Here is a 20,265-nt window from a genome sequence, read left to right on the forward strand (position 1 = left end):
ACGATATGTAGTGTATAGTAGAGATTATCAAGTCACATGACCTAGTGATAGTGTGTACTACTACTATATATACGTATCATTCGTTCTTCCAACGGGAACATTACGAGTTTGGATCATTTTTCACTTTTTACTTTTTTCATTCGCGTCTATCAAAATCCCACAGTGATTTCCTTGTATCTTCAACAGACTGGACTATAGTGAACTTATCAATCTAATCTAATACATTGTAAGACATATATATGATCAGATAATGATTGGAAAATCGATACCTGAAAAACACCTAATATAACAACCAATACACTGTGTCGCAATAACTTGAGGATACACTTCGACTTAAAGCTCAATTGACTATCTCAGAAGGAAAATATAAAGTTAATATAAGAAGAGGTTTTAAAAATATTATAACAATGTTAATCCTACCAACTCATCCAAGAACATTAGATAATAATAACTTGTTATCAGCGATGTTAGATAATCCAATCAGTTTTGATAAAGGTATACATAGACAAACTACACATTTTCAAAATAAAATGACTATTGTTCAACCTGGTCCACCAAGTCCTCCTCCAACCAATAAAAAACAATTACCTGTGATGATCAATGGTAGTATTCACAATGATAATCCTGTTCAACAGATTAGTAACGGATTTGAAAAAGAGGACAAACCCGAAGAAAAAGAAGAAGAAGAAGAAGAAGAAAAGGTTGATTCGCGCGTGATTGTTAATGGTAATAGCAAAGGTCATGATGATGAAGATTTACCTAGTGATTCGAAAATTCCAAAACAACTCCCTACACCTAAATTATCCCAAGAACAACAACTCAATCAACCATCTCCGTCGATTTCCACACCCGCCAAACCTCCCCAACAACAACAAACACAATCCGCTACTCCTCGTACTCCGCAAACACAACAAATACCTTTAACAGTATCCAAAATTTATCAGCCTACAATAAACCCAGATGATTTATATAAGAAACAAATCGATTTATCATGGCCTAAGCCAATTTCAACATTAACGAGACCTTCAGCCGGTTTACATAATCCTTCAATGGCTTGTTATGCAAATGCAACTTTACAAGTTCTGTTACATACTCCACCTGTTTTAAGGGTTGCTATGGAACATCAAGAAGATCAATGTGAGTTTTTCTTCATTTTTCGATTCCTTAAACGACCGATATCATGCTGTAATAAATCAATGTGATTGACCAATTCTGGCTGCTCGTTGTCATAGGTATACGTCGATCAAAGAACCTATTCTGTATGTTATGTCAATTAAGGGATATGGCAACTGGTTCACATTGGGATAAAAGAAGAGCTTATGCTCCACAGGTACATGCTAGACTAAAAGGTGAGTTTGTCAATGTGGTAGATTGTTTTTCTGTCTGCTCGGAGACCGAGGCTAATCAATATATCGTGCAGACATCAAGAAAGGGTTTAGTAAAAATAGACAGGAAGATACCCATGAGTTTTTCAGATTCGTTACAGATGCTTTACAAGCTACTGCTTTAGCTGGTAAACCGAAGTGAGTTTACGTTCTGAATGTTTGACGTTTGCCCTCAAGTCAAACTCATTGACTGATTTCTTAATCTCCGTTATGTAGAGATCTTCCCGAGAAAATAAAGCATTCATCATGGGTATACAAGGTCTGGGGAGGTAGAGTACGATCAAGAGTTGTCTGTTCAAGATGTAACAAACCTTCAGATACTTTTGATTGGTTCCTCGATTTATCGTTGGATGTAAACAAAGGTAGACCGCAAAGTATAAGTAAAATGATGAATGGATTTACAAGAGAAGATAAGTTGGAAGGTGATAACAAATACCATTGTGACAAGTGAGTATCCTTTACAGCCCGCTATTCTTGCTATTATCATATTTATCGTTTTTCAAATGAATGCTGACAAGTTGAGTACCTTTTTCGATAGTTGTAAAGCCAAAGCCAACGCTACAAAATCATTCAAGATACAAGAAGCTCCTCCAATTCTTACTTTACACTTGAAACGTTTCAGCGTAGAATATAGCGCTCACAGTGGTAGAGCTAGAGCGAATAAGTTCAATGGACCTATAGAGTACAGTGAATACCTGGATATAGCTCCATATATGGTTGATCCCAAGGTATGTTTCTATGCTTCCTATCTCTCAATATCCCCTCGATTAACCCCACGGTCGATCACTGATATGCTTCCTCGCCATATGTAGGTTGGCGGAACCAATTACCGATTGTTCGGAGTGACATGTCATCGAGGTGTCGAATTACGCTTTGGACACTATACATCTTATATCAGAGGTCCACAAGGTTCATGGTTCCATGCAGATGACGATGACGTATCACCTTCAAATTTGAGAACAGTCTTAGGTGATAGAACAGCTTACTTGTTAAGTTATATTAGAATTCCAGATGATGCTGTTCCTACACCTGGATCAAGGAAGGAAGTCAATGGTCTATCTAACGGTCATACACCAACTTCATCAAGTGTCAAGATAGGGGAGAAACGACAAAGATATGACAACGGCGGTGATGATGATAGTACTGAAGGCGAAGAAAACGTCAATATGTTAAAACCTAAAAAGAGCATTAATGGATTTATTGGACCTCGAAAACCTATGGTGATACGTAAAGGCACACCACCATCTAGATCGGTGAACAACCATAATGACGAAGATGATTTGGAAGTTGAATTACCACCTGAATTACCACCTAAAAGGAAATTCGGTTCAGCTATGTCACCCAATAAAAATCATACATCAATCCTTCAACCAAAACCTATACCACCAGGACAATTTTATGGTAAATCACCTATATCAAGACCGTTAGGACCTAAACCTGATTATGATGATAATGATGATATATTAAAAAATGATCCAATTTCTAGTTTTTCATCTTCATCAAATAATAATAGTAATAATAGAAAAATGAGTAAAAGAGATAAAAAACAATTAGCTAAATTAAATAAGAAATCTAAAATTTCAGGTAGTAATATAAGACATAATCATGATAATCCATTTAAACAATCTCAATTAGGTGGTTCAAATAGATCAAAACAGAAAGATAAACAAAAATGGAACAAAATGCAATCTAAACCACCAAGGAAATTCTGATGAAAATAAACTCAAGATAGTAGAATCTCTAAAAGTTGAATATAGCAACATTATCTATAGATCATGTAATATATCGACATAGGTATCAACAACTTACATCACCGGTGACCTGTATAACTTGATTTATTGCCTGAGATAGATGGACAACAACCTTCGAATTAATATTTGTCATTGTACCATATAAACACAATACCACCTATGCATGAATTTCTTTTCTTTTAGTCTTCACTTAGCTACATGAACAAATATACACAAAACATAGACCTTCATCGATATATTGATATCATGGCTATTCATACTGTATATTTCGTTAAACCTTCACATATTCTCGGTAGCAATTACTTGATATGTTAAAATGACCATGGTTGCAGAAAGCAGGAAAAGACAACCTCTTCAGGTTTGCTTCGACTTCAATTTTCATATCCTTTTAACAGGATTTAATCTAATAAACCAACCTAAATTTCTTGTTGATTCAATAATATATTCAGAAATTAATAAAGCAGTTTGATTAATTTCTAAAATTTCAGTATTAATTTCAAATTCACCTAATAAACCTTTATCTTTTAAAGATTTTTCATTTTTTGTACTGCTTAACGATGATGACATACCAGTTGATTTTCTTTGACCAGAATTTAAATCTTGATAAGGTGAATAAAATTTACCTAATTCTTCTTCCATTCTTAATTCATATAATAAAGATTCATCTGTTATTTTACCAAATCCATGTGGTAATGCAGGTATAGGTAAATCTTCTATACAATGATTAACATTGTTTCCATTATTATAACCATTACCATTATTGTTATTATTATGACCATTCTTTGAATTATTTGAATATAAAGACGATAAAGGTAATCTTGAAGTACATTTTAATCTTCTTAAATTTTCTTCAGTTGAACAATTTAATAAAATATGAATTAAAGGTAAATCAGATAAATGTGAATGTAGAACTGATAATCTTCTTGGTGTTGCACATAAATGTGAAGTTAATATATATATAGGTGGTGTTGTTATAGTTGATGTTGATGGTGGGTGTCTGGCCAGAGTATTTAGAATTGTTTGTATCTGATTAAAAAGCAAGTATCAACGGTAATCCATTAATGATAATTAACATGAAGAGCGCATATAACTGTTTTACCTGTTCCCTTTTCCCTTTTCAATATTGATTTTTTATTCATGACAACTCACCATAACTTTTTTCATTTCCATCCATCTATCCGTATCTTCTTCTCTATCTATCAAAGGATCTATCACAGCTCTTAATGAATGATATTCTAGTAATTTAGCATTGGGTAGGATCTTCCTATATGTATTATTTTGCGATACGGTTAGTCAGCGCTAAGAGTCCTAAATGTCACATACACCTAAACAAGGTAATATTCACTCACACCAGCTCTTTAGCGACACTTGATTTACCTACACCTGGATATCCATTGAGCAGTATGACTACACCAGCCGGATTACCCATTTTGCTCTTGATCTGTGTATTCAATAACACTAATTCTGCGTCACGGCAGAGAATCTCTCTATATTCCAATCAACCAACCTGTCGAATATCTGAGAAGTATTCACAAGGATTACTGAGGAGTACAGCTCGTCTTATGATGGCGTCTACTTGTAGTGATATGAGGAATCTGACTTGGTGATTGAACTTTGAAAGATTGTAGTTTATGATGCAAGATTAAGAGCGATTGGCAGAATATCTTTATAAGCATGAGTATGATTGAGAGGTTAAAATCATTAAGATCTCAACTTCATGGTATAATATACACGTACTCACAGGTTAAACCAACACGGTATGGTCTTTGGGGTGAGAAAGCAAATTCATCCAAAATGAATTACATTCGGTAATGAATCTGAATCAGGTCGTGAACTTTATACCTTAATATGCTTACATAGCACCACTCTATCATCGTTATCCAACTTGTAACATTTGAAGCCAACTCTTCACGCTGTAACGCACCGCATTGATAGTATTCCGACTCAAGGTGTCAATGGCTAGTCTGTAAGGCATACCTTTCTTGATATCTCACAAGTAGGGTTGCAAGCGAAAGGTCCCCACCTATAACCATTATCCGGTGTATTGCCTGACATCGCATCGAGGGTTGGTTCGCAAAGCGCTACGGGATTTTAATGATTTGCCAAGTGATAGTGTTGATATCGCTTGTAAAGTTAAAACGTATTGATTCAAGCAAATGAAGGTTTGCCCGAAAATATACCTTTATATAGAGTTAGATCATCGGTAATTGACTGTCCTCTGCCCAAAGACCAAGGATCATTCGAGCAGATACCAGAAAAAGTTACAAGCTGATGATCAATGCTTTAGTCTCACCCTGGTCTATACCTGATCGTTCCTGCCGTGCTTTGATTTGTTGACGTTGACTGGTAGAGCTGAAGAGAGTGATAACATCGATTACCTTTACGACCGGCTAAACTATACTAGGGGTTATTGGTGTTTCAGCTTTGACAAGTATTTTGTTTCGTCCTTGACGTTTTGCGTCCCACAATGCGGTAACTTTGATAGTTCACAAGGATGGGTTGTTATGTGCTAGCTTTGTATCCTATCTCAAGATAGCACATGTGTGATAAATGCCTCTATGTCTAATACTTTCGAGATAAAACTAAAAGAAAGATAATACCGATACAAAAACTGCTAAAAAAAGTTCTGACGAGACTGGGATTCGAACCCAGGCCCCGAAGGACTGCCGAGGATGATTAGCTTTAGGGGAAATCTTCTCCTTAAGACAGCATGTTAGACCGCTCCATCATCTCGCCAACGCCGAAAGCCATATTTTTTTAAGATATATTGATTGTATTCTGTAAAGCCCGTTTGGAATACCTGTCTTTTCGTCGTTAGAGGCTGTATCTACAACAATTCATCAAGTTGACTCATGAGAATACCCATAACTGATAGTATAGAAGGGCCACTATGGTCGAAACGCTCTCAAACGTGATAAGTTATGTCGATTAATCACAGAATCGTTAGTAATTGTCACCTCCACTTAGATAGCCGGCTAACGTTGGAAAAACGTCACTTGAAAACAGAAAAATCGAAGTTAGATTTTTTTTTTTTTTTTTTCTTTTTTCTTTCCTTCTTTATTTTCTTTATATACATCCTGTACGGCCTTATTACTAGCTAACCTGATTCATTGAGTCCAATAATTCAAGAACGAGAGAAAAAAAGAATAGAAAAATGTTGTTAGCAAATTATGCTTCTGATTCTGATTCCGATGCAGGATCAGACACAGAACAAACTATTAAACCAGTTAATATTGTTTCACCAAAAAAGATATTAACAAGTAGTAGTGCCGCAAGTACGTCAAAGACTGTACCGGTAAAAACTAAAAAACCAGTAAAGATTACTCTTGGATTACCTAAATCAGAGGTTGATGCAACAGAAAAGAGTAGTGGAGATGAAGATGGGAAAGATGAAGAAGATCAAATCAAGGGCGGTACAAGCTTGAAGATAGCTGGTGGTAAAGGAGGGTAAGTCAACAGTTCTATTGATCAAAGTCTATCTTAGAGTCCTTAGTCCTCCCATAAGGTATCAATGTCTTCTGTTATTCTGATTCACGAATCACGGAATGTACATGTACATGTTGGACTTATGTTGGAACCGTGAATCAACTGACATATCCAATTTTCATAACTTTCTTAGTTCATCATTATTAGGAATGCTACCACCACCAAAACGTAAATTACCTTCATCTTCAACAACTTCTGCAACAGTGAATAAGGGAGCAAGTTTAAAAGTCAATAAATCAATGGCGAATGATCCTTCATCAAGTTCAAGTTCGAGTTCAGAACCAAAGATAAATATACCAAAACCTTTATTAGCTAGTACGAAAGCGAAACTAGCTTCTTCGACAATGCTATCGGCTGAAGATGATGAAAATGACGAGGATGAAAACGAAGAAAAGGATAAATTGTTACCGCCTAGTCTAGCCAGGAAGAATCAAAAGAGGAAAGGAGAAGGAGAAGAATTTTTGGATTTATTTGGTTTAGGTTAGTTTCTAAATATAATCTCTCGCTTGACCAGCTAATATTGATATGCCTCATATTTATTGATTGGCTGACAAGATCGTTCATATATAGGCACATCTACTTCTTCTTCCAGTATCAAAGCATCAATCGCATCATCTTCATCTACTTCTACATCATCATCATTAAAACCAACATTAATATCTTCAGCACCTTTGGCACCAGATTATCAACCACCTGAACCTAGCGTTAATGATCCTTATCCGGGATATTATCAAATTCCTTCATCAGGAGAATGGAAACAATATGATCCAGAATATTATAATTCATTCTTTGTTAAACAACAACAACAACAACAACAACAATCCAAAGAAGAAGAAGATGATGATGGTAGAATTGGAAAACATTGGAATGAATTTAATAATGGTGAATTTAAAGGTAATTTATTAGATATAAATCCTTTACAGAGTATTCAAGATGCAAGGAAACAAGAAGAAATTAATAATTTGGCTAAAAGACAGAAAGTTTCTGAAAATCAATTCGAATACAAAGTATGTTTTTTCAGTTTTCCTTTTGTTTCCTTTCTTCAAAATATATGGTATTTCAACAAGTCCCATATATATATAACATCTATTGTAGATGAAAAGAGGTTATATACTATTTCAGCCAAAAATCTCGAAAATCAAGCTGACATAAAAATCCATTATTTCCTTTTTCCCTTTAATATAGCCTGTTGGACAAGTCAAAGGTCTCGCATCACAAAGACATCAACTCACTTCTTTACTTAATACTGCATATACACAGAGAGAAGAATTGGAAGACAGGATTGCGCAAAATAAGAAAAATATGCGTATGGCGGGTACAAAATATGGTATGTTATTGTATAGTCTGTCGTTTGGATAAAGCACTAGCTGATGTGTATTATGTGGGTATCATCAACAGGTTTCTAAGAAATCTTTTCGAATTCAACGTATGTCTACCGTATGTATTTGTGTGACAGATCATGCAACTTGTATCACCAATGACGTTCTGATTGTGCAAAAAGCCTAATGGTCAGGTCAAATGGCTATGATGAGGCTACAATACATGTGATTCTACGTATATATTTCGCTACAACGTCCATATACATATATTTAATTGAATTTATTTGTGTAATAAAGTTATACAACTGATGAGATTTATTTGGGAGATATAATTCAATCATTTAAACTTCTTTACCTGATTCTTTTCTGTCTAATTCCCAACCACCTCTTTCCTTGATTACACTCCAAACCTTCTTTCTTACTCTAGCAACATCGGCAACTCTGTCACGAGCTTCTTCTAGTCTTTCTTTGTATTCATTACAATCAGCCAATAATTCACCTATTCTTTCTAATGCATCGTCAACAGCGCGACATTGATTTGTCATATCTAAATTATATTTTATACTTTGTGGATGTAAACTATGTCCAGGTGGATAATGGAAACCAGGATGAGCAGCATTGGGTACAGCACTTAATGTTATTCCATCGGGACATGTAAATAACCTTTGCAGTGGTGTAGGAACTGGATCACTTGGCTCATCATCCTCTTTATCAATGTTTGAGTTGGTTATGGGTGCGGCTGATCCGGCAGGTGTAGCTGCGTATGTTATATGCGGTGGTGGCAATTGTGCAGGTTGACCGTTAGCTGGAGTACCGATGAGCTCTTGCGTAACTCGCCACAAGTTATCGGTATCAGAAATATGAGGTAAAGGAGGTATAGAATTGGAATTTCGAGAGTTTGACTGCTGATCGGCCTTACTTGGCTCGCCTTCACCGTTGAGCTGAGAGGCTTCGCCGTTAGGTTGCGCCATTTCGGTTTTGGATACAACCGGTACATCGGCATGCAGCAATCGTGCAATATCCCTTGTTCTACCCAGAGCTTGCATCAAAGGTTTTTCGCCTTCGAGCAACTCTCCAGCAGTACGTTGAAGGCCAGTTTCCATACTGTCATCACCTAAAGTATGTCTCATAGACGGACTAGTGAGAATATCGAGATATGTGCGAGGTAAGGCTAGCATAGGAGCTAACTTGCTGGTAGACATAGGAGGTGAAGGACTGCGGAGGTGAGGTAAAACGAAATCTGCTTCAATTCCTCTCTTCCTCTTTCGGTTTTTCGCCTTGACTTCTGCATCTATGATATTCTGAGGCGGCTGTTGACCAACTTCGGTAGCAGCTTCGGGCAGGATTTGTTGGAGACATAACTTTAACCGTTTCCTAACAAGTTTATCTGATTTGGCTTCCTCACATTGAGGTGCCCAAGCGTATATCTTGCCTCTTCTCATGAACCTAGCATTTGGGTTCAGCTTGTTACCCGAGTTGGTAAGGATGTTTCGAGGAGCGATATCGATGGAATCGTCGGAAGCACTGGATGACGATGGTGAAGTAGGAGCGTCATAATAGGAGATTTGGTCCATAGATGGAATTGCACTATCACAGAGTGGTCAGTAGTGTTGAGGACCAACGTGTGAATCCATCGACTCACTTCAGCGTGTTAGGATGGACGGCTTTGATATTCCGCACCAGTTGATGACCTGCTCCGCCATACCGGGAGTGATGTTGATGACTAGATTGAGGTGGCATATTGGATCTATGGTCATGGTAAGTCAGCGTCATATTGCAACCAATTGTAAGCAAGCGCAATTGTAATAAAATGAACATTGTGAAGAGCCATCATACAGCAGTTGGAAAAAAACTTCAAGTCAATCCCCGAAGGGTCCTACATATGCTTGTCTTTGGTTTTTGAGTCTAATCATTGGCAATGGGGAGCAGGTGGTACAAGTGATATAGAAGAAAGAAAGAGAAAGATGCCAATGAAAAAGACACTTACTCTTCAAGAGAGGTCCTACCTCTCCAAATTTATTGAAACCAGGGTATAACTGTTAATGCCAAAAAAGTGTTTCATGATCAGCTTGATGTCATTGCGAGGCATAGCGAACACAGCGTAAAAGATAGACAAGAGTGATTGTGTAAACATCATAAATTTGGGTATAGATAAGATTTAGTCGTCTGCCATCCCCTTTTACAGGGAAGTGATTCTCGAGTAGCGATTCTTTATTGATAATCATATGTGTGAGGGTGATAATGGTAGGATATACAAGGGTTTAGGAAGTATCATGGAAAGTGGTAGATTTGACAATCAGGAAAGACAAGGAAGTATAGCACTCACTATGTTAGCTCTTATAGAGCTGATGAATGTTATATGAACATGTATTATTGATCTTATGCGTTTAAACCATGTAACATGAAAGATGAACAAGAGAAGAAAGAAGACGAAGAACGTTGTAAGTGGAAGATATATTAGATGATGATGCCCTTTGTCGGATCACACCCAACCTTTGTATTTACACACACGCGTCGGCGTTTTGTACGGCAAATTGTCAAATACGGCACATACCCAAACAAATGTGGCACTTATCGTCAAAAAGTCGTCTTGCCAATTCAGATAGTCATGTTGTTATCAACATTCATCATGCCGATAAGATAGCAAAGTGATCGAGCGGATATCAGAGTTATGCCGATTGAGCTTGAACCGATTGATCTTAATAAGAAATCAGTTGTGAATTTTCACCCAGTGCTGGCAAAACTAGTTACTTTCAGAGAGACCAGAAGATGCATGAACGGGCCATGAACTACCGAAAAAAAACTACCAAACTACTAAATGTACATCACACAGCTCTGCAATGTTCTTCCATGTATCGAACTCAACTTCGCTATAGCACCCTGATACCTTCCGCTCGCCTTTACGTTACTCCTCTTCCACAGATAACAAATTTGAAGAATGAAAACAAAAAGGGCTAGATTTGTCGGGTTTATAAGAATGGTCGATATGAATAAAAGAATATATGAAGAGGTTGTGTGTCGAATTCTATATTAGAATAATATATTGAAGCTTTTAGGACAACTGAGTATATGTTTTAACATGACGTGATATATAATAAAATTAATTAATCGAAATGAAATAAAAAGGGAGTGGACGAAAAGTACTATAAAGGCGGAGGCATCTAGTTAGAGAGAAGGGTGGTTTCAACAAGGATTGAGGTGACTCGATATGGGTCAACGTTTGAAGCGGGTCGTCTGTCTTCAAGGTAACCGTAACCTTGAGCACCAACATGACGAGGAATTCGGATTGATGCACCTCTGTTAGCAACACCAGCAGAGAAGGTGGTCATTGAGGCAGTTTCGTGTTTACCGGTTAATCGTTGGTCGTTATCTTCACCATATACAGCGATGTGTTCAAGATGTTTCTTCTCAAGCTTCTTGATGGCATCTTCGATGGCAGCCATACCTTTACCAGGTGTTCGCATGGCAGCGGTGGAGTAGTTGGAATGACAACCGGCACCGTTCCAATCACCTTTGAGAGGTTTAGGGTGGAGAGATGGCTGATTGTGATGGCGAGGTCAGTGTCGTGCTGATCGATTACCGAAGAAAAATGTACTCACTTTGATTCCCCATTCTTCACCAATTCTAACCAAAAGGAATCGAGCCATCCAGAGGTGGTCACCCATTTCGATACCCTCACATGGACCAACTTGGAACTCCCATTGAGAAGGCATGACTTCAGCGTTGATACCGGAGATGTTTACACCAGCGTATAAACAGGCTCTCTATATAATGATAAATATAAGCATTTGATCCAGACGAAGTAATTGATGTTGGCTTAGACTTACGTAGTGGGCTTCAATGAAATCTCGAGCGAAAACTCTACCAGCACCGACACCACAGTAGTAAGGACCTTGAGGACCAGGGAAACCCATCTTTGGCCAACCGAAGACTTGTCCATCAGCATCGAAAAGAGTGTACTCTTGTTCAAGACCGAACCATGGTTCGTGTTCTTTGGCAGAGTCCATAACTTTTTTGCATTGAGCTCGGTAGTTGGATTTGTTGGGTGTACCGTCATTGTCGTAACATTCACAGAGAACAAGGATGTTGGGTCCACCTCTGAATGGGTCTTTGAAGATAGCACATGGTCGCTAATAATGAAGTACTCTGATTAGCTAAAGCCCAATTAAAGTACAGAAGTTACCACTTACGAGGAAGACATCAGAGTTATCACCTGGAGCTTGACCGGTTGATGAACCGTCAAAGTTCCATTCTTTGAGATCGGCTACTGAGGTAGGGGCTTTGTCGAGGGTCATGGTTTTACATCTCAAACCACCTTCACCATCAATCCAGATGTCTGTGCGAGTAAAAATAGGTTTCGGATAATTAAGGAAGAAAGGGTTAAAGGATGGTATGAGTTAATGAGTCAGCAAACTGTAACCATCAATAGTTGTAGGCTAACAAGTAGATCTATTTGAATGAAATAGCGACTTACATTCAGCTTGAACTTTTGAACCTTGATCAAGTTTAAGGTAAGGGGCAAGAAGATCACTTCGTTTGGTAGCAATAAGGTCGGACATGTTGATTGATTACAAAAACTGGTCTAACTTGAAAATAAGTAGAAAAGACTGTTATGTTTTAACGATAGATTGATTTTGGTGGAATTCAAATCAATATATATTTATGTGTTTTTTTGTGATTTTATAACACGCAGTTTTGAGAGTGTCGGAGGGCAGGGTTTATCGAGTAATATCGACAAGAGAAAGATATATGGAGAGGAGATAAGGGGGATTGATGAGACGATCAGAAATATGGATAAATAATTTGACAAGCAGATATAGAGATTTGAGTGAGGCGTGATAGTAGGAATAGCGGTACAAGCGATGGATAATAGCGTAGTAGCGATAATAGTGGAATGGCGCAAAAAAGCAGGATGTTCCAGGGTGAGTCGTTTTAGTTTGGGTAGGTGATAGATGGTTGGTTGGTCACAAGATGAATTATAAAAGTTACCAGGGGCGGGTTGGTCAGGGCAAGCGAGCAGAGTAAGGAATTGGTTTATGACGAGTCAATTAAATGAGATTGACAATTTCCGAAATTGGTGATATATGATAATAAATAGGTTGAAAATTCGAAATTAATTCCGTTAGCATTTTGTCAATCGGCTTTACCGTTATATATGATGATAGACATAGATAGGATGAATATCGTTTCTAAACTTACAAGATTGAAGAACCGAATGAATAGAATTAAAAATGAAGAAGAAGAAGAAGCAAAATGTAGCTTAGTCTAACAAATATGAATGTTTTGATTGAACAATGCGAAGAAGAGGATGTTCGAAAGATAAGATGTATATATATATATCGATAGAGAAAGATAAAAGAAAACCGCAATTGTATACGGGGTTAATGATTACACCGTGGGGTTTGAGGTGTTATAGAATGACGAACCAATGATATCACAGAAATCAAATTACCTAACCATCAAAATATGAAAAATCAGGTTCGGGATAAAACAAAAAAGACCTGCTGTGTATGGTTTTTTTTTTTGTTGATGCATCAAATTCCTTATCCCTTATCTATGGTTTCACCATCAAAAACCGCGTATCCATCTTGATTAACTTAGATCCTTTGATGCATAGCCATCACCAATACACCCCTTGTCCGTCCTTTGACCGTTTTCAGATGTAAAAGATGGACCGCAAATCCATTACGACTCCTCTTTGCTATCTACATCAACAGAGAAAAGCTGCTTTTCATACATAAAAACGCTTCCCCAAAATTTCCCCAAAAATTCAGGATATTCGAAAACACGGCGAAGAAACCGCTTTTTTCCGGTTAGTTACTTAATTAAGTAAAAAAGCGCTTGTAAAACCAGATTTGAGATGGGTTAAAATCAACCAATTTTATTGGTTCTTCGGTAAAGGAAGCAATGAGCTGTGTAAAGCCGGTTCGTTTTGGAAAGGTCATGTAAATAGCTTTAGTACCGAAAATCCGATTTTACGGTAACCGCGTAAAGGCATCTTTCGGCAAGCTACCTTTCCTTTTCGAAATATCAATCTTGAGTAGATCACGATGATCATCGCCTTTGGTGCACTATAGACGAAGTATGAATTATTCTTGGCAACTCCAATGTGAATTGAAGAGGAGGCGTCGTTACAGTGTTCTGCTCAATCATGCCAATCAAAGGTATTCTTGACGTATTTTCAGATCCTATGGATGATACATGCGCATGGTAAAATCTGGATTCCTTATCTACAACTTTTAATCTCAAGTTACTACGCGAAGCGATCAAAGCTCATGACTCGATGTGGAATCAGCTGAAACATCCACCAAAATAGATTCAAGACCAGAATATCTTGGCACAGATCACTTTGATCGGTCAAGACCGTTATGAAATAACCATCAACACCGAAGTCTTATCATATCATACCGACTGGTGGTTGGTAAGAGCTTGGAGCAACTAATGCCTACTGGGGATGAAACAAGTTACAAATATCTGCTAAGCTAGCTTCTCCGCTTTACAGCGTCGCAAGAATCACATTAAGGTTGCAGGGGAACACAAAGGCGAGGGAGATTGAGCGATAAACAACCTTGCATAACAGATAAACGCGTCTACTGAATTCAAAATAAATATGGTTTTTACTTTTATTCTCATACTGGTCAGATACACTGATGATAGCGATACAATTTACATTTCGTCTTTTTTGATTTTATGGGTTTCTTTTGGTTTCACGACTAAATCTATCAAGCATTCCGTACCATTCTATAGCTTACGCAGATCCGTTGACGATATACCGGTTTTCCGTTTTCAAATCAATGTCCTGCAGACTAGACATTTTCATTAAATTTCTTTGACAGGTCCGGAGACTGTGATGTCCGGTCACGGTCACACTTAAAGGACAACTTGAACACTTCCAATATCTGTATGAGCGAAGACTCGTGAATGTCCAGGAGGTGGAGGTGGTCTATGGGGCGGTCCATGAGGTCCATGCGGTCCATGAGGTTCATGAGGTCCTCGGTGTGGAGGTGAAGGTGGGTGAGGATGTTCACGGTGACCTTTGTGAGGTGGTTCGGAAGGTCCGGGGGGAGGAGGTGGAGGAGGGTGAGGATGATTTTCTGGTCCTTTATGAGGTGGTGGTGATGGTGGATGTTCGAAATCGAAATCTTTATTATCATCTTCTAAAGCTGCTTCAAGGATATTGAACCAATTTTCCATGTCATCTTGTACATATTCAGATGCTTCTTCTTCATTTCCATCTAGAGTACTTCTTTTTTCTAGGATTTCCTCTACATCTGTTTCGTTTTTGGAAGGTGGTTGTTTTCTATGAGGGGGATGTTCACCTTTTGGTCTTTTGAATCCGACTAAACCTTTTTGAAATCCACCTGTTTCACTTTTACCTTCGGCTATAATATGATGATCTTTGTATTTCTCTGGGACTTCAACGGTATATTCACCAACAAAAGTTGATACATCATATTCACCTCTAAAGTTTTCAGCATGTTCAACAGATACGTTATTGGTCTTTGAGAATGCTTTGATGATTGATGATCGATATGAGCCTTGTGATAACACAGTCAAGTTGACTGATCCGGTAGTTGAGAAAGCCCCAATAAATGCTGGTTCAGGTGGGGGTGGTCCATGTGGATGATCGTGATGGTGTCTATGTTTCTCATCAGATCCACCGAGTAGTTTGGATAACCAAGATTTCTTTGGATGTTTATCCTTTTTGTGGAGATGATCATGTCTTTTCTTCTTATGTTCCCTCTTGTGCGTTTGACCCCGTTTGTCTTTTTTGTGATGTCGGTGTTCTTCTTCGTCATCACTAGAGTCATCTTCTTTACCATCATGATGTTTGGGTTTGTGTTTATGATCATCATCGCCATCATCGTGGTGTCCAGGTTTGTGAGGAGGTTCTCCATGATGAGGTGGTGGAGGTCTTCTGTGTGGTCCATTCCATGGTTCGAGGACATGTACCTTGGCGTCGATGTTACCAGTGATAGTTTTCAAAACTAATGCTTTGGATACATTATAAGTACCTCCGATGGCACCAGTAGTAGTCTCTAAGTTGATTTCGGAAGCTTTGATTGCTGATACATCGAGATCACCATTTTCAGATTTAAGTTTTAAACTCTTGAAGAAGACATCTTGAGCTGAAGGATCAATTTCAAATTGAAGTGATTTATTAGTCGAAATTGATAATGTTGGTATTCTTGATTTTTCAGCTGGAAGTATGATATGTACTCGATGATCGATCATATTTTCGGCCTATAATCAAAGATGAAAGGTATGTCAATGATGATCTTTAAAACCTTTAACAGCTAGTGAACTTTACATACAGTAATAGTGAGATCATTAACCCAATCATTTGATTTCATTTCCACACCGTTAACATCATTTTCGAAAAGTGATTCAACAATGATTTCTGATGTTGAATGTCTACCTGATAATGCGCTGTCTCTTGAAATGAGGACATTTCCTTCGACACCCTCAAAGTTGATATTGAGAGTCTTTCCTCGATTGAAAGGAATAGTGAAAGATGCGTTAGCAGTCTTTTGTTCACCCTCAAGTAAGATTGGTGAACCATATGAAGTTGGAATGACGGAGAACTAAGGCAAGAATAAATCAAGTGCAGTGTTGGCATCGATTTTGTTCCTGTCTTTTTTTTAGTAAAGTAGAAGGCTTACCTCATTTTTGATCTCACTCATACCATTACAAGGTTTGATATATTGCATATCATCTACATAACCATGATGTCTGAAAGTGTGTCCCCTCCATCTTAGTCCAGTTTCGAACTGCTTATTTTGATGATGATGCTTGTGTCCATGACCAGGTGCAACTAATTTACCCAGTTTACCAAGACCTACTAAAACAAAGTAAACTAAGATTAAAGCTAAGAAAGTTCTTTTAACCTTTGATGTTCTGGTTACTCTTTGTTTGTCCGTATTGGTAGGTCTGGAGGCGATAACAGGAGTTGTTGTTCCAAATGACGCTGGATGTAGTTTACTGAAATCAACTTTCTCATCTCCATTATATTGACTGATGTTGTTACCGATGGATGCTGGATGGACTTGACTTATATCTTGATAGGCCTGGTTTGTTTGTTCATGATGATTGAAGGATTTCTCTTCACCTGTTGGAACAGGGTGATAAGTTGGTAATAATACCATGATGGATGATAGTGTCGATTGACAGTTACAATGTGTTCCTGTCTAAAGGATAAATCGAAAAAAGGAGAAACGAAGGGGTTTTGATTCCAGGTGATTTGAATCTCCTTAAATATATGACTTTAGATGTATCGACCTCGTATGAGGTATCTGGCGACTGGAGATTAATTAAGGATTGTCAAAGTCACTGCGTTACTAGTGGAAAAAATAATAGTAGTTGTGTTGTCTTTGCTTTGGAGCTTGTCGTTCCTGATGCCAATTACAGTACTCCTTTTTATGTGGGACTTTGCATAAAAGATTCCACGTCGAAATTCGCAATTTTAATTATTTATTGGAGGAACGGCCGATAACTTAATAGCGAATTGCGGTATGCCAAGAACCCTTGATGGTATTTTTTGTTCGGTATTCTCGTTATTTGAACACAGCTATTCCACTTGCCGTCAAGTCAATGGTAAATGAATGCGCTTCAAGAAGAGGTTTTGCTTTTTCTACAGTCACTACGCATATATCCACCCGCAGTATTAGATTTCACGCAGTCAAAAGATGTTCATGGGAAAAGAAAAGATCATCTGCGCAATCAACACAAGATTCGAGCAATCAAGTGGAGGTTTGCATGATGCGATATTGCATAAAACCCGAAAGAGGAAAGAGTTCAAGGCACACCTGATAGTTAACTAATATAAATGCTGGGAAAATGGTCAACTCGGCCGAATGATGAGCTTACAGTGGATGAATAATGGTACACCACGTTCGACACCACGAACGTCATTGACTCTGCATTTTTAACGGATTGCACAGACAAGCAAGTGCAGCGAGGTGATATGCGCAGAAAGGGAGAAGTAGAACAACCATAAAAACTCGCATCTCGTACTAGGTCTACAGACTAACTAAAGACTATAGCAACTATCCTACTATCCTACATACGATGACCCAACTACATCATGAAAAGAATCAACACTAAATGAGTCGGGTACTGGTAAACCTATTCACTAGCTAAGGAAATCCCGTTGTTTATGCGGGAGCACCACAAGCAGAAGATTTGCAGTAACCGTTAGAGTTGACGATGGTGTTTGGATCATCTTGACCACCCCAGTTGTCGTTTTTATCGGTTGATACACATTGTGAAAACATGGCACAAGTGAGGACACCATCAGTGTGTTTAGGGAGATAATTCTCCTCCTCATTAACATCGTAGTAAGTGTTGACGAAGACACATCCTGCGCACAAGAAAAGAGTCGAAAGTCAGCGATGCAATGGAAGAAATCGATTAAGAATTAATTGAGGAATGAGCAGATGGAAGTGTTACGAAATGGAGGACTTGACCAAACACTCACCTTCGATTTTGTCACATGCGGCAAGACAATCATCGACTGAAGTGGAAAGGGTGTAGGTCATGTAAGAAGCATCTTGAGTAGCGGCACCCATGGTTAAACCCATCCAAACACCATTGGCAGCAACTCTGGTGTAGTTCTGGTATTGAACTTGATACTATAAGTGAACCAAAAAATCAGTATTTATAATATAGAGTCAACCAGAATCAACGGGATGCGGCTCACAGTTGTCTCACAGACTGGGTAAGAGAGAGGATCAATGACGGCTGAAGCTGAAGGTGAAGCTGCAGCTGAAGAGGCAGCTACTGGTGAAGGATCGGCTGATACTGCAGCAGCTGATGAAACAGCGGGTGAAGCAGCGGCAGAAGAGGCGTCACTGGCAGCAGCTGAAGAAGCTGAAGAGGCAGCAGCAGATGAGACTGCTCCAGCGGCAGAAGAAGCTGAAGAAGTGGCCGCTGAGGATTGAGCTGGAGCTGCAGCTGAAGAAGCGACAGCTGAGGTTTTAGCTGGAGCTGCTGAAGAAGTGGTTGGAGCTTTGTAACCCCATGGGAATTTGTGGGGGGGGTTACATTTCTTTGGAAGATTTGTTCTTTTGTTACCACTACCACAAACGTTATATCTATTTCTTGATGAACCTGAACATTTGACTTTATCATAAGAATCTGCGTAAGGAATTTGATTCCAGAATCTGTTGTTTGATGGTTTCTTTGATGAACAGAATGAACCTGGAGTTGAATTTGATTTCCATGGTACACCTGAAGCACCATAGTTTGGTTGGTTACATAAAGAAGTAGATCTTTCTTCAACAGCTAAAGCTGAAGCACCTTGAGTAGCAAGGAGACCGGTAGAGGCTACGAGAGCAATGGTTTGTAATGAGAAGAACATGGTAAATAAGGATTATTTAAAGGTGTTCGGGAGGGAGAGGTTGGTCGTAGGAGAGGGGGTTGGTTTGGTTTGGGAGTAGTAAAGGTTACTGGTGGTTTGCGTTTGTGAGATTGTGGGTGAAGAAAACATTTTTGAAAAAGGGCTATTTTGAAGGGGTTTATATGTCTTTTTTCCAGGTCACTTTTCTTCTCTCTAACTATCATAATCAACAACGTACACTTCAGATCCTAACGTTCTGAATTGCGGATCAAGCGGTGATAATCCCCTCTAATCTGAGACAATCACAAAAAAAGGTATTCACCTCAGATGTGTCTAGGTTATTCTCCTGACATGTCATGTACTAAAAAGCGACAACTTGCAAACAGAAGAGGACGATAAATGAACATAAATCAGTCACCGGACGCCCCGGGTTCCTGAACGGGACCTACCAGTTTAGTCTAATTAAAACTTGCTTAAAACATCGATCGCTTATCACAGCTGTGCATCGAACAAAGAGAGCTGAAAACTCAGGACATATCACGATACATGCGTCGCCCCCTGACAGACGAAAAGAGAAAAAAGAAGACAAAAAAACAGTACTTATGCTTCGGTAATTTAAAGGTCAATTTGCAGATCCCGACTAAAACAAATTTGTCTCAAATCTTCCAAAATGTGCAAACGCGAGCAGCTTTTAAAAGAAAGATGATTCAGCAAAAGGCTTGACAGTAGTATCCAGAGCAAAAAATCTAGTTTCATCTTACGAGATCTTCTCACGTTGTAGCCCGCTTACCCCGATTCAGTTTATTCTATTTAGGGTCGTCAATAGGGTAGGACGGCTCGCATTATGGCATTTGACCGGAACCTTATCTTTAAGCCCTGATATCATCGCTTTTACCCAAACGAGTGATCGAATTTACAAATGCATCTGGATCGTTGTTATCTGCAGGTGATTTGTACCGTGTGGGTTATACCACAATTTGTACCGA

At 38.5% G+C, this 20,265-nt stretch overlaps 7 protein-coding genes across 7 annotated transcripts; 2 read left to right on the forward strand and 5 right to left on the reverse strand.

Moving 5' to 3' along the window:
- Positions 1-407: 407 nt before the first annotated feature.
- Positions 408-3,097, forward strand: L201_005076 (uncharacterized protein; the record flags this gene model as incomplete). The annotated part of the gene is made up of 6 exons (XM_066220809.1): positions 408-1,137; positions 1,233-1,349; positions 1,421-1,523; positions 1,602-1,832; positions 1,924-2,113; positions 2,198-3,097. The coding sequence occupies 6 exons, from the start codon at positions 408-410 to the stop codon at positions 3,095-3,097; spliced, it is 2,271 nt and encodes a 756-aa protein (XP_066076906.1).
- A 417-nt stretch (positions 3,098-3,514) lies between these two features.
- L201_005077 (uncharacterized protein) lies at positions 3,515-4,565 on the reverse strand (the record flags this gene model as incomplete). The annotated part of the gene is made up of 3 exons (XM_066220810.1): positions 3,515-4,162; positions 4,286-4,400; positions 4,486-4,565. The coding sequence occupies 3 exons, from the start codon at positions 4,563-4,565 to the stop codon at positions 3,515-3,517; spliced, it is 843 nt and encodes a 280-aa protein (XP_066076907.1).
- Positions 4,566-6,290: 1,725 nt separating this feature from the next.
- Positions 6,291-7,981, forward strand: L201_005078 (uncharacterized protein; the record flags this gene model as incomplete). The annotated part of the gene is made up of 4 exons (XM_066220811.1): positions 6,291-6,583; positions 6,756-7,102; positions 7,193-7,629; positions 7,808-7,981. 4 exons carry the CDS (start codon positions 6,291-6,293, stop codon positions 7,979-7,981), a joined length of 1,251 nt encoding a protein of 416 aa, XP_066076908.1.
- A 301-nt stretch (positions 7,982-8,282) lies between these two features.
- Positions 8,283-9,681, reverse strand: L201_005079 (uncharacterized protein; the record flags this gene model as incomplete). The annotated part of the gene is made up of 2 exons (XM_066220812.1): positions 8,283-9,528; positions 9,584-9,681. 2 exons carry the CDS (start codon positions 9,679-9,681, stop codon positions 8,283-8,285), a joined length of 1,344 nt encoding a protein of 447 aa, XP_066076909.1.
- Positions 9,682-11,102: 1,421 nt separating this feature from the next.
- Positions 11,103-12,500, reverse strand: L201_005080 (glutamine synthetase; the record flags this gene model as incomplete). The annotated part of the gene is made up of 5 exons (XM_066220813.1): positions 11,103-11,480; positions 11,541-11,705; positions 11,769-12,071; positions 12,132-12,277; positions 12,416-12,500. The coding sequence occupies 5 exons, from the start codon at positions 12,498-12,500 to the stop codon at positions 11,103-11,105; spliced, it is 1,077 nt and encodes a 358-aa protein (XP_066076910.1).
- Positions 12,501-14,811: 2,311 nt separating this feature from the next.
- L201_005081 (uncharacterized protein) lies at positions 14,812-17,087 on the reverse strand (the record flags this gene model as incomplete). Its single annotated transcript, XM_066220814.1, has 3 exons — positions 14,812-16,185; positions 16,257-16,526; positions 16,605-17,087. 3 exons carry the CDS (start codon positions 17,085-17,087, stop codon positions 14,812-14,814), a joined length of 2,127 nt encoding a protein of 708 aa, XP_066076911.1.
- Positions 17,088-18,095: 1,008 nt separating this feature from the next.
- Positions 18,096-19,300, reverse strand: L201_005082 (uncharacterized protein; the record flags this gene model as incomplete). The annotated part of the gene is made up of 3 exons (XM_066220815.1): positions 18,096-18,301; positions 18,419-18,572; positions 18,641-19,300. 3 exons carry the CDS (start codon positions 19,298-19,300, stop codon positions 18,096-18,098), a joined length of 1,020 nt encoding a protein of 339 aa, XP_066076912.1.
- Positions 19,301-20,265: the final 965 nt, after the last annotated feature.

The sequence above is a fragment of the Kwoniella dendrophila genome, chromosome 6 (assembly GCF_036810415.1).
Source record: "Kwoniella dendrophila CBS 6074 chromosome 6, complete sequence".
NCBI classification, from domain to species: domain Eukaryota; kingdom Fungi; phylum Basidiomycota; class Tremellomycetes; order Tremellales; family Cryptococcaceae; genus Kwoniella; species Kwoniella dendrophila.